This window comes from Palaemon carinicauda, chromosome 23 (assembly GCF_036898095.1).
Source record: "Palaemon carinicauda isolate YSFRI2023 chromosome 23, ASM3689809v2, whole genome shotgun sequence".
NCBI classification, from domain to species: Eukaryota; Metazoa; Arthropoda; class Malacostraca; order Decapoda; family Palaemonidae; genus Palaemon; species Palaemon carinicauda.
This window is the reverse complement of record NC_090747.1, coordinates 89,845,416-89,859,915: the sequence shown is the minus strand read 5'-3', so window position 1 is coordinate 89,859,915 and position 14,500 is coordinate 89,845,416. Positions and strand designations below refer to the sequence as shown.

Genomic DNA, 14,500 nt, shown 5'->3' with positions numbered 1-14,500 from the left:
GCCTTGCACCAGCTTCGGAAGACTTCCCATTTAGACTGATAGACTTTGAGAGTGGATGTCCTCCTTGCTCTGGCAATCGCTCTGGCTGCCTCCTTCGAAAAGCCTCTAGCTCTTGAGAGTCTTTCGATAGTCTGAAGGCAGTCAGACGAAGAGCGTGGAGGTTTGGGTGTACCTTCTTTACGTGAGGTTGACGTAGAAGGTCCACTCTTAGAGGAAGAGTCCTGGGAATGTCGACCAGCCATTGCAGTACCTCTGTGAACCATTCTCTCGCGGGCCAGAGGGGAGCAACCAACGTCAGCCGTGTCCCTTTGTGAGAGGCGAACTTCTGAAGTACCCTGTTGACAATCTTGAACGGCGGGAATGCATACAGGTCGAGATGGAACCAATCCAGCAGAAAAGCATCCACGTGAACTGCTGCTGGGTCTGGAATCGGAGAACAATACAACGGGAGCCTCTAGGTCATCGAGGTAGCGAACAGATCTATGGTTGGCTGATCCCACAGGGCCCAAAGTCTGCTGCAAACATTCTTGTGAAGGGTCCACTCTGTGGGGATGACCTGACCCTTCCGGCTGAGGCGATCTGCCATGACATTCATATCGCCCTGAATGAACCTCGTTACCAGCGTGAGCTTTCGATCTTTTGACCAGATGAGGAGGTCCCTTGCGATCTAGAACAACTTCCTCGAATGAGTCCCTCCCTGCTTGGAGATGTAAGCCAAGGCTGTGGTGTTGTCGGAGTCCACCTCCACCACCTTGTTTAGCTGGAGGGACTTGAAGTTTATCAAGGCCAGATGAACCGCCAACAACTCCTTGCAATTGATGTGAAGTGTCCTTTGCTCCTGATTCCATGTTCCCGAGCATTCCTGTCCGTCCAATGTCGCACCCCAGCCCGTGTCTGATGCGTCCGAGAAGAGACGGCGGTCGGGGTTCTGAACAGCCAAAGGTAGACCTTCCTTGAGAAGAAAGCTGTTCTTCCACCACGTTAGAGTAGACCTCATCTCTTCGGAAACAGGAACTGAGACCGTCTCTAGCGTCATGTCCTTTATCCAGTGAGCAGCTAGATGATACTGAAGGGGGCGGAGGTGGAGTCTCCCTAACTCGATGAACAGGGCCAGCGATGAAAGTGTCCCTGTTAGACTCATCCACTGCCTGACTGAGCATCGGTTCCTTCTCAGCATGCTCTGGATGCATTCTAGGGCTTGGTTGATCCTTGGGGCCGACGGAAAAGCCCGAAAAACTCGACTCTGAATCTCCATACCCAGGTAGACAATGGTCTGGGATGGGACGAGCTGGGACTTCTCTAAATTGACCAGGAGGCCCAGTTCCTTGGTCAGATCCATAGTCCATCTGAGATTCTCCAGACAGCGACGACTTGTGGGAGCTCTTAAAAGCCAGTCGTCTGACGGAGCCGGACACAAGATCATGGTACTGCTGCACAGTCTGTGAACTGTCAACCATGGGGAAGCGAGGAAGTACAGCGACAACCCGAAACTGTCTAGACTGTCTGGGTAGTACAGACAACTCCTTATCGGGTTGCTGAGGTTGCCGCACTGCGTCACAACAAGTCACCTCTGCTGGTTGTTGAACGTCTTCCCAGTGACACACTGACTCCGTAAAAAGAAATCCTCTATCAAGGACTAAGCTTGGACTGCATGTCTTGCAACAAAGCTCAAGGTCTATGGGAGCAGGTGTGGCAACAGACGGGGTTAGCGACTGAAGCGGAACCATTTACCCTCCCTGGAAGCATGTTATGCTTAAATAAAAGTCCATAGGAGGCTAAGCAGCTTAAGGCTCCTCTCCAAATGACAGAGTCCTCAAGGGAATATCAGAAGGAGGGAGAACAGCACTTTCTAATCTACAGGAACCATATCCGAGAAAAGCTAAGTTCTCTCAGTGAGGGTTTCACTGGTGCAAAAGCAGCAGACCAGAAGGCAACGTTATGAAACTGCTTGACAGTCTGTGAACTGTCAAAAACTGAACTGTCAACCACAACAGGAGCGTGAGGACATACAGCACTGGTGTATAAGTAGCAGACCAGAAGGCAACGTCATGTAACTGCATGACAGTTTGTGAGTTGGCAACAACCAAAGATGTGTGGGGAAGCCTCAACTCCTGCCTGACTAGTTTGCTGCTGGCGAGTGGTGGTAACCACAGTGTGTTGCGGAGGCTGACACACCGTGTCAAAACACGGCAGCTTGTGGTAGCTCCCGCACGGCAACGGAGTGCTCTGTGTGTGGGAGTCATCATACATCTGGCAGGGTTGACTGTGCATGGGTGGAGGAGCTCTCACAACAAGAGTGTGAGAGCATGAAGCCATGCCGGGTGCACAACCGTGGGAGGTGTAGGCCCACGGGTGCATCGTCAACCTTCTCCGCAGTCGGAGTGTGGGAGCTGGCAACAACAAAAGCAGAGTGCTGGTGCGTGGGAGGGGCTGCGGTGGGTTGAGGAGCATGCGGTATGGTATGCAGAGCATGCTGTAAGGTATGCAGAGCATGCTGTAAGGTATGCAGAGCATGCTGTAAGGTATGCAGAGCATGCTGTAAGGAATGCAGAGCATGCTGTAAGGTATGCAGAGCATGTTGTAAGGTATGCAGAGCATGCGGTATGGTATGCAGAGCATGAGGTAAGGCATGCGGCTCATGCTGCATGGTAGGCGGCTCATGCTGCATGGTATGCGGCTCATGCTGCATGGTATGCGGAGCATGCTGTAAGGTCTGCAGAGCATGCTGCATGGGCTGAGGAGAATGCCGCATAGTGCTGGAACCCGGCAACTCCTGATGCGGCAGCTCACGCATGTTAGAAGATGGTGCAGCAAGAACATGCGTCTGGCAGTGAGGACTGCGCATCGGTAGAGGAGCTTTCACAGGTGTGGTGTGGGAGCAGGCAGCCGCAGTATCTGCTGAGCGCACAACCTCGGCGGGTTGTAGGTAAACAGGCTGCATTGTCAACCTTCCAGCATGATACTCCTGCATGAAGGAGCAAGCTGAGACTGTATAGTCTGCAGCATGGACCACTAGGGTCTATGAAAGACAACAACAAACGGAGCTACTGTCCGTTGTGACTGAGGGTCTAAAACAGCTGGTGCGGCAACAGACGGAGTTACTGCCTGTTGCGGTACCACCTAGCCTCTCTTAGGAGGTGTGCAGTTGTCGTACTGCAGCGAGTCCGAACTGACCCAGTGGCTACACCTAGGCCGTTGGACTTGCGCGGAAGGGACCAACTTGCACTTAAAAGCTGCAAGATTTGGTCCATGGTTTCTGCGAGAAACCGCTTCCGCAGACGAGGAATAAATGGGCTCTCTCGTCTTTGTGTGGGTGGGGTGATCACGTCGGCAACGTGTGTAGATACACCCGAAACCACAGAGGGAAACGTCTGTTCGTCGATCAAGGCCTGAGGAACCCATAAGTCCTTCGACATTACTTCTCCCCTGGGCTTGGGAGCTTGTAAGAGGTATCGGACTAGGTGAACAACTGGCACGAACAGACGAACCCTCGAACGCAACACTGTAACACTTTGCGCATATCACTTTATCACTTTTGATTTTCTGTTTGCACTTATTTCACTGAACTCGAAACTTTAAGTGGTTTGTACCTGAAACACGCAATCCTATCCTTCATTAAAAGGTAGTAATTGCGAAAACAGTATTACAATGTAACAGAAAAACATAATGAAAGATAAAGAATTCAGTGGCTGGAAAAGAGACTAAACACTAGATCAAATAAACTACGTTTAAAATCTCTCACCGCATAAAGCCTGGGAACAAGAATAAAACTCTAGAAACGTTTCACCTTCTTCCCCTCTATCGACTAGGGAGAAGAGCAAAAAAAAAACGAGAACAACGTTACCCGCTTGAACGAAACGTTTATCCTCCTCTCTCTCCCTCCGTCTCTATCTCTCTCTCTCTCTCTCTTGACTTAGAACCTGAGAGATGAGCCCAATTATATATATCGTTAAAACATATTATTTGTTAAAGGAAAAAAACTGAAAGGTTTCCCAAATAAAAAGTTCCTTTATTAGAATTAAAACCATTTAAGCTAAGAAAGAATGAACGAAACGCTAGAATCGGTTTACTCTTACTGCAACGTGAAACCGTGAATACTCTCTCTCTATCGTAACGATAGAGCGCAAGTTGAACATTCTGAACGTCAACAACTGCGGAGACTAAACAAAACGTTAGTTCAACTTTGAAAACAGTACGAGACTTATCAAAGAAATTCTTTCAAAAACATAAAATTAAAATAGCATAAATTCTTAACAGGAAAAACGATATGACGAGCTCAATGTTAATTAACTTCGGTTCCAAGTAAGGACCGCCTACTATTAGGAAAGGTCGCATATTTTATTTTATTTTTATTTTTATTTTTTTTTTTTTTTTTTTTTTTTTTTTTTTTTTTAAAGGAAAGTTAATCGAAGAGGCCTATAAATGGCGGAGAGATATAAAATAAAAAGTGAAAGAGAGTCTATACTCTCTTCGACACCAACACTTCCGTCTAAGGGAAGGGTCGGCCATTTAAAAGTGAAAGAGAGTCCATACTCTCTTCGTCACCATAATTAATTCAAATTAATTCCAAAAGCTTGCTAAGCTAAAGATAAAGCTTCCTGAATAGCGAAGGCTAAACTCTAGAGCAAATACATCACCAAATCGTGAACAATAACTCCAGAATCAACAGCGTATCCAAGTAGGTCTAGCCGGAGGCACGACAGAGGAAAAATTGAGTTCTTGTTGACAAGAAGTACTTGAGTACCTGCTCACAGATGGCGCTGTTGTGTACACCCCCACCTGTATAGCGATCGCTGGCGTATCCCGACCGTAGATTTCTGTCGGGCAACAGAGTTGACAGCTACATGATCATCGGGTAAGATTAATATTGAAAAATCTTATGCAACATACTTTAAAAAAATAACGGAATGATCAAACTCCAGATCAGGAATGAAAAATTTAATAGAATGCAAATTTTCATCCAACAAATTAAGATGAGGGTCAGTATCTGAAGACAAACAGGGGAACAAACTTAAAAAAGGGGACTGTAAAGTGAAAGTTTCTTCAGAATAGATTGATCCACAAAATCTTAAGACTTTCTTATTGTGCAATTGAAGAAGAAACAAACCAAACATTCTTTAATATGGCCTTAATTCAAGCTGGTGCAAAACTGGCTGCAGTTTTCATCAAATAAACATGTAAACCACTCTTGAATTATCATTAACGACAGAAAGTTAAGGAATCTCATAAAATTATAAAAACAGCAGAAAAACAGATAAGCGTAAAAATGATGAACAATGAATTATGGTGGCAGTTCTCAAAAACAATGCACAATAAAAATCAAGTAGTATCTGAGTTACTCCAGTAGAGAGTTATTGACGCTAGCCTCAACAAGCAAAGAATGAGGGAGATTTGACAAAGAGTGGAAAGTTCATTCACACGATTTTTAGCATTATTTTCTTTGCCTCTTCTACCAGAGACTGGACATTCAAGGACTCTTTTCTACCAAATGTACAGGTCTCATCATAAGCAATGGGTTTGTGATGGGCAAATTAGACATTTTACATACCACATGAATCTTCCTTAAAGATAAAAAAGTCTTGCAATACATGCAACTTTATACTACTTGATCATTAATAAAGAGAACAGCTAGTTGTTATGTGAATGATTATCCAATCTTTAAAGTTACACTAATCACTGGGTTATAGAGATAATTAAACAAGCCTTTAGCAACCTACAAGTCATCACTGTTTTTTCTGTGCCATTGTTCTACACTTACTTCAGGTAACATTCATAATAAAATAGTATCTACCTGTTTAACTACAATATGCCATAGCCCCTCAAGTGTCTGGAAGCTCATCATTATCAACTAAGAAAAAATATAAAATAAAACATACAATAAGACATGATTACTTACCAGAATACCTGTTTTATCAAAGTCTTCTATGTTTCCATATTGAAAGTTTTTTGGTATACCCAAAACTCCTTTGGCAAACAACATAAACGTTCCTGCATTAAAAAGATCAAATCCATAACCTGTATATATCTTAATGAGTTTTTGCTTGGTTTGGCTCCACTTTAGGTCATTCATAGCTGCTTCAGCCAGTGACTTGACATTTTCTGATACCGGGACAGGGCTACCCTTCCTGGAAAAAAAAACATAGAATTCTAAATACAGTACAGAAAATTAATTATTAATATAAAAATTGAATTCTACATGTACATAAGAGTATTAGCTACACTCTCAAAACTAATCATTACCATCATCATCGATTTCAAATCCGCTTTTCCCTTCATAGGATTAGATGTGAAATGTGTCCTTTCTACCTTCTTTTGTTTTAGAGTTTTCTTAATGGTCAGTCATATCTAGGTCTTGACGTGTTCCCTTTTAGGCATCAGCCCTTGGTCCTTCCTACAAATTTTATCCCTGCTACTGTACTTCCATAAACCATATATTGATTTTCTGACCAACTATACCTTATTCCTTCTCATCAAAACTCCAACCAAATGAAATACTTGAATTTCAAGTTTTTTTTTTTTTCTCTTTCAGCATCTGCACACCAAGTCTCTGACAATTCCTAATTCATAGCACAATCTGCCTACTCTATTCTAGCTATGAGACTTGACAAACAATATCAAGGACTTTCCTTTTTAAATTCCCTGCATTTGCCTTGTTATTGTCTATGTTTCTGCTGCATATTAAAAGGGAGGAAATGTACCAGCCCAATGAGTATAGCTTAATTCTTACAGAGCCGGCATGGATAAATTTGGGAGGGAAATGTTATTTTCATTAGTAAAATAAATTTTTGAATATACTTACCCGATGATCATGTAGCTGTCAACTCTGTTGCCCGACAGAAATCTACGGTCGGGATACGCCAGCGATCGCTATACAGGTGGGGGTGTACACAACAGCGCCATCTGTGAGCAGGTACTCAAGTACTTCTTGTCAACAAGAACTCAATTTTCTCCTCGGTCCACTGGTTCTTTATGGGGAGGAAGGGCGGGTCCTTAAATTCATGATCATCGGGTAAGTATATTCAAAAATTTATTTTACTAATGAAAATAACATTTTTCAATATTAATCTTACCCGATGATCATGTAGCTGATTCACACCCAGGGTGGTGGGTGGAGACCAGCATACATGTTAACAAAGAAGCTAAGTATCCCGTATTTCATTTTATTAGTTATTCAAAAATAACATAAAATAAATAAGTACCTGGTAAGGAAGACGACTTGAACCATTACTCTGCCTTTATTAAGTACGTCTTCCTTACTGAGCGTAGCGGTCCTCTTAGGATGCTGAACGACTCTTAGGTGCTGAAGTATAAAGGGCTGCAACCCATACTAAAGGACCTCATCACAACCTCTAACCTCGGCGCTTCTCAAGAAAGAATTGACCACCCGCCAAATCAACAAGGATGCGGAAGGCTTCTTAGCCGACCGTACAACCCATAAAAAGTATTCAAGAGAAAGGTTAAAAAGGTTATGGGATTATGGGAATGTAGTGGCTGAGCCCTCACCTACTACTGCACTCGCTGCTACGAATGGTCCCAGGGTGTAGCAGTTCTCGTAAAGAGACTGGACATCTTTGAGATAGAATGATGCGAACACTGACTTGCTTCTCCAATAGGTTGCATCCATAACACTCTGCAGAGAACGGTTCTGTTTGAAGGCCACTGAAGTAGCCACAGCTCTCACTTCATGTGTCCTTACCTTCAGCAAAGCAAGGTCTTCTTCCTTCAGATGAGAATGTGCTTCCCTAATCAGAAGCCTGATGTAGTAAGAAACTGAGTTCTTAGACATTGGAAGAGAAGGCTTCTTGATAGCACACCATAAGGCTTCTGATTGTCCTCGTAAAGGTTTTGACCTTTTTAGATAGTACCTAAGAGCTCTAACTGGGCAAAGTACTCTCTCCAGTTCGTTCCCCACCAAGTTGGACAGGCTTGGGATCTCGAACGACTTAGGCCAAGGACGTGAAGGAAGCTCGTTTTTAGCAAAAACCGAGCTGCAAGGAACATGTAGCCGTTTCAGATGTGAAAACTATGTTCCTGCTGAAGGCGTGGATCTCACTTACTCTTTTAGCTGTTGCCAAGCACACGAGGAAAAGAGTTTTTAATGTGAGGTCCTTAAAAGAGGCTGATTGGAGAGGTTCAAATCTTGATGACATAAGGAACCTTAGGACCACGTCTAGATTCCAGCCTGGAGTGGACAACCGACGTTCCTTTGAGGTCTCAAAAGACCTAAGGAGGTCCTGTAGATCTTTGTTGGTGGAAAGATCCAAGCCTCTGTGGCGGAAAACCGCTGCCAACATACTTCTGTAACCCTTGATCGTAGGAGCTGAAAGGGATCTTACGTTCCTTAGATGTAACAGGAAGTCAGCAATCTGGGTTACAGTGGTACTGGTTGAGGAAACTGCATTGGCCTTGCACCAGCTTCGGAAGACTTCCCATTTAGACTGATAGACTCTGAGAGTGGATGTCCTCCTTGCTCTGGCAATCGCTCTGGCTGCCTCCTTCGAAAAGCCTCTAGCTCTTGAGAGTCTTTCGATAGTCTGAAGGCAGTCAGACGAAGAGCGTGGAGGTTTGGGTGTACCTTCTTTACGTGAGGTTGACGTAGAAGGTCCACTCTTAGAGGAAGAGTCCTGGGAATGTCGACCAGCCATTGCAGTAACTCTGTGAACCATTCTCTCACGGGCCAGAGGGGAGCAACCAACGTCAGCCGTGTCCCTTTGTGAGAGGCGAACTTCTGAAGTACCCTGTTGACAATCTTGAACGGCGGGAATGCATACAGGTCGAGATGGGACCAATCCAGCAGAAAAGCATCCACGTGAACTGCTGCTGGGTCTGGAATCGGAGAACAATACAACGGGAGCCTCTAGGTCATCGAGGTAGCGAACAGATCTATGGTTGGCTGACCCCACAGGGCCCAAAGTCTGCTGCAAACATTCTTGTGAAGGGTCCACTCTGTGGGGATGACCTGACCCTTCCGGCTGAGGCGATCTGCCATGACATTCATATCGCCCTGAATGAACCTCGTTCCCAGCGTGAGCTTTCGATCTTTTGACCAGATGAGGAGGTCCCTTGCGATCTAGAACAACTTCCTCGAATGAGTCCCTCCCTGCTTGGAGATGTAAGCCAAGGCTGTGGTGTTGTCGGAGTCCACCTCCACCACCTTGTTTAGCTGGAGGGACTTGATGTTTATCAAGGCCAGATGAACCGCCAACAACTCCTTGCAATTGATGTGAAGTGTCCTTTGCTCCTGATTCCATGTTCCCGAGCATTCCTGTCCGTCCAATGTCGCACCCCAGCCCGTGTCTGATGCGTCCGAGAAGAGACGGCGGTCGGGGTTCTGAACAGCCAAAGGTAGACCTTCCTTGAGAAGAAAGCTGTTCTTCCACCACGTTAGAGTAGACCTCATCTCTTCGGAAACAGGAACTGAGACCGTCTCTAGCGTCATGTCCTTTATCCAGTGAGCAGCTAGATGATACTGAAGGGGGCGGAGGTGGAGTCTCCCTAACTCGATGAACAGGGCCAGCGATGAAAGTGTCCCTGTTAGACTCATCCACTGCCTGACTGAGCATCGATTCCTTCTCAGCATGCTCTGGATGCATTCTAGGGCTTGGTTGATCCTTGGGGCCGACGGAAAAGCCCGAAAAACTCAACTCTGAATCTCCATACCCAGGTAGACAAAGGTCTGGGATGGGACGAGCTGGGACTTCTCTAAATTGACCAGGAGGCCCAGTTCCTTGGTCAGATCCATAGTCCATCTGAGATTCTCCAGACAGCGACGACTTGTGGGAGCTCTTAAAAGCCAGTCGTCTGATGGAGCCGGACACAAGATCATGGTACTGCTGCACAGTCTGTGAGCTGTCAACCATGGGGAAGCGAGGAAGTACAGCGACAACCCGAAACTGTCTAGACTGTCTGGGTAGTACAGACAACTCTTTATCGGGTTGCTGAGGTTGCCGCACCGCGTCACAACAAGTCACCTCTGGTGGTTGTTGAACGTCTTCCCAATGACACACTGACTCCGTAAAAAGAAATCCTCTATCAAGGACTAAGCTTGGACTGCATGTCTTGCAACAAAGCTCAAGGTCTATGGGAGCAGGTGTGGCAACAGACGGGGTTAGCGACTGAAGCGGAACCATTTACCCTCCCTGGAAGCATGTTATGCTTAAATAAAAGTCCATAGGAGGCTAAGCAGCTTAAGGCTCCTCTCCAAATGACAGAGTCCTCAAGGGAATATCAGAAGGAGGGAGAACAGCACTTTCTCATCTACAGGAACCATATCCGAGAAAAGCTAAGTTCTCTCAGTGAGGGTAAGCCTCAACTCCTGCCTGACTAGTTTGCTGCTGGCGAGTGGCGGTAACCACAGTGTGTTGCGGAGGCTGACACACCGTGTCAAAACTCGGCAGCTTGTGGTAGCTCCCGCACGGCAACGGAGGGCTCTGTGTGTGGGAGTCATCAAACATCTGGCAGGGTTGACTGTGCATGGGTGGAGGAGCTCTCACAACAAGAGTGTGAGAGCATGAAGCCATGCCGGGCGCACAACCGTGGGAGGTGTAGGCCCACGGGTGCATCGTCAACCTTCTCCGCAGTCGGAGTGTGGGAGCTGGCAACAACAAAAGCAGAGTGCTGGTGCGTGGGAGGGGCTGCAGTGGGTTGAGGAGCATGCGGTATGGTATGCAGAGCATGCTGTAAGGTATGCAGAGCATGCTGTAAGGAATGCAGAGCATGCTGTAAGGAATGCAGAGCATGCTGTAAGGTATGCAGAGCATGCTGTAAGGAATGCAGAGCATGCGGTATGGTATGCAGAGCATGAGGTAAGGCATGCGGCTCATGCTGCATGGTATGCGGCTCATGCTGCATGGGATGCGGCTCATGCTGCATGGTATGCGGCTCATGCTGCATGGCATGCGGCTCATGCTGCATGGGATGAGGCTCATGCTGCAAGGAATGAGGCTCATGCTGCATGGGATGAGGCTCATGCTGCATGGTATGAGGCTCATGCTGCATGGAATGCGGCTCATGCTGCATAGTATGCGGAGCATGCTGTAAGGTCTGCAGAGCATGCTGTAAGGTCTGCAGAGCATGCTGCATGGGCTGAGGAGAATGCCGCATAGTGCTGGAACCCGGCAACTCCTGATGCGGCAGCTCACGCATGTTAGCAGATGGTGCAGCAAGAACATGCGTCTGGCAGTGAGGACTGCGCATCGGTGGAGGAGCTCTCACAGGTGTGGTGTGGGAGCAGGCAGCCGCAGTATCTGCTGAGCGCACAACCTCGGCGGGTTGTAGGTAAACAGGCTGCATTGTCAACCTTCCAGCATGATACTCCTGTATGAAGGAGCAAGCTGAGACTGTAAAGTCTGCAGCATGGACCACTAGGGTCTATGAAAGACAACAACAAACGGAGCTACTGTCCGTTGTGACTGAGGGTCCTAAAAACAGCTGGTGCGGCAACAGACGGAGTTACTGCCTGTTGCGGTACCACCTAGCCTCTCTTAGGAGGTGTGCAGTTGTCGTACTGCAGCGAGTCCGAACTGACCCAGTGGCTACACCTAGGCCGTTGGACTTGCGCGGAAGGGACCAACTTGCACTTAAAAGCTGCAAGATTTGGTCCATGGTTTCTGCGAGAAACCTCTTCCGCAGACGAGGAATAAATGGGCTCTCTCGTCTTTGTGTGGGTGGGGTGATCACGTCGGCAACGTGTGTAGATACACCCGAAACCACAGAGGGAAACGTCTGTTCATCGATCAAGGCCTGAGGAACCCATAAGTCCTTCGACATTACTTCTCCCCCGGGCTTGGGAGCTTGTAAGAGGTCCCAGACTAGGTGAACCACTGGCACGAACAGACGAACCCAACACTGTAACACTTTGCGCATATCACTTTATCACTTTTGATTTTCTGTTTGCACTTATTTCACTGAACTCGAAACTTTAAGTGGTTTGTACCAGAAACACGCAATCCTATCCTTCATTAAAAGGTAGTAATTGCGAAAACAGTATTACAATGTAACAGAAAAACATAATGAAAGATAAAGAATTCAGTGGCTGGAAAAGAGACTAAACACTAGATCAAATAAACTACGTTTAAAATCTCTCACCGCATAAAGCCTGGGAACAAGAATAAAACTCTAGAAACGTTTTACCTTCTTCCCCTCTATCGACTAGGGAGAAGAGCAAAAAACGAGAACAACGTTACCCGCTTGAACGAAACGTTTATCCTCCTCTCTCTCCCTCCGTCTCTATCTCTCTCTCTCTCTCTCTCTTGACTTAGAACCTGAGAGATGAGCCCAATTATATATATCGTTAAAACATATTATTTGTTAAAGGAAAAAAAACTGAAAGGTTTCCCAAATAAAAAGCTCCTTTATTAGAATTAAAACCATTTAAGCTAAGAAAGAATGAACGAAACGCTAGAATCGGTTTACTCTTACTGCAACGTGAAACCGTGAATACTCTCTCTCTATCGTAACGATAGAGCGCAAGTTGAACGTTCTGAACGTCAATAACTGCGGAGACTAAACAAAACGTTAGTTCAACTTTGAAAACAGTACGAGACTTATCAAAGAAATTCTTTCAAAAACATAAAATTAAAATAGCATAAATTCTTAACAGGAAAAACGATATGACGAGCTCAATGTTAATTAACTTCGGTTCCAAGTAAGGACCGCCTACTATTAGGAAAGGTCGCACATTTTTTTTTTTTTTTTAAGGAAAGTTAATCGAAGAGGCCTATAAATGGCGGAGAGATATAAAAAATAAAAAGTGAAAGAGAGTCTATACTCTCTTCGACACCAACACTTCCGTCTAAGGGAAGGGTCGGCCATTTAAAAGTGAAAGAGAGTCCATACTCTCTTCGTCACCATAATTAATTCAATTCCAAAAGCTTGCTAAGCTAAAGATAAAGCTTCCTGAATAGCGAAGGCTAAACTCTAGAGCAAATACATCACCAAATCGTGAGCAACAACTCCAGAATCAACAGCGTATCCCAGTAGGTCTAGCCGGTGGCACGACAGAGGAAAAATTGAGTTCTTGTTGACAAGAAGTACTTGAGTACCTGCTCACAGATGGCGCTGTTGTGTACACCCCCACCTGTATAGCGATCGCTGGCGTATCCCGACCGTAGATTTCTGTCGGGCAACAGAGTTGACAGCTACATGATCATCGGGTAAGATTAATATTGAAAAAAAATATATATACCCAGTATATATTAATTCTAAGTGATAAAAAACTGAATTATATATTCAATCTGTGTTAAAAAATATAAGCAATAAAACACTAAATTACATATCAAATCCATGTGATAAAAAATTAATTATATATTAAACCTAAGCAATAGAAAATAAATTCCATGTACCTACGAAATAAAAAATGATAATCAATTCATAAATAGAAATTTAATTTTTTTTTTATCAAACATCAGCTTCTTAAGAATATTAAAATCTTATAAACAGAGAAACTCAGAATTCGATAAAATAGACAGGGTCATGGGCACAGCCAACACAAGGGGAAAAGGTGAGGGCAACAACCACACTAAGGGAGAGCATTCCGCCAATGATGCCTGCAAACCAGATGGAGGAGGTGGTAGTACTGTATCACAGAGCGGAACAGTGGACTGTCTACCTTTATCATTCCTGATACCAACCCCCGTTCATGAGCTATCCCCCTCTCATTCGACCACCAGCAACATGATCGTCCTATCACCAGGGATCAGAGAAGCACTTGACCTTTCAGGCAGAAGTTCAGGCCATGTTAGAGAAGGGTGCTCTCCAAGAGGACGACGACAGCTCCCCAGGCTTCTTAAGTCAATTCTTTCTGGTAGAGAAGGTGTCTGGAGGGTGGAGACCAGTCATAGACCTGTTAGCCCTGAAGAAGTTTGTTTTACAAAACTCATTCAAGATGGAAACTGCAGCCATAGTCAGGCAGATAATCAGGCCTTTAGATTTCATGATGACGATTGACCTTAAGGATGAACGCTTCTAGATCACAATCCATTCTGTCCCCCAGAAGTACCTGTTTTGTCATAGCGAGCAAAGTGTACCAATTCAAAGTCACTTGTTTAGGTCTCTCGACAGCTCCATAAGTATTCACTAGTCTTCAAGCTGGTATCAGCATGGGCACATGCCAACGGCATATATCTCTTACGTTATCTAGACAATTGGTTGATCCTGGCAGACTCGGAGGAAGACCTCCTTCTTCACAGAGACAAATTTCTTTCATTCTGTAACAACTTGGTGATCGTGGTGAAAATGGAGAAAACAATCCTAGTGCCCAAACAGAGACTTGTCTGGCTTGGAATGGACATCAAGCTTTTCCATCTAGGGCAGGGTAACACGAAAGGCAGCCTTCCCCTTCCTTCATCAGCCCATCTGCCAGGTAAGCAGAAGTTGCTTAAACATCTAGTCTTCCTGGAACATCTTGTTCCAAACGGTCGCCTTCACCTGCGGTCCCTTCAATAGGAGTTGAAGAGACACTGGTCTTAATGCAAAAACCCCCTCTATCATAGATCCCTAT

General features: G+C 45.4%; 1 protein-coding gene across 3 annotated transcripts in view; it reads right to left on the bottom strand.

Annotated features, from left to right (window-relative positions):
- LOC137617218 (transmembrane protein 177) overlaps positions 1-14,500 on the bottom strand; it is a 193,386-nt gene that overhangs the window by 36,943 nt on the left and 141,943 nt on the right. For all 3 annotated transcript variants that reach the window (XR_011039589.1, XM_068347154.1, XM_068347153.1), the window contains exon 3: positions 5,897-6,125. Coding sequence is in view for 2 of the 3 variants with exons in the window: in XM_068347154.1 (XP_068203255.1) it covers positions 5,897-6,125 (229 nt within the window). In the remaining variant the exon portion in view is untranslated. The remainder of the gene's footprint in view (positions 1-5,896; positions 6,126-14,500) is intronic.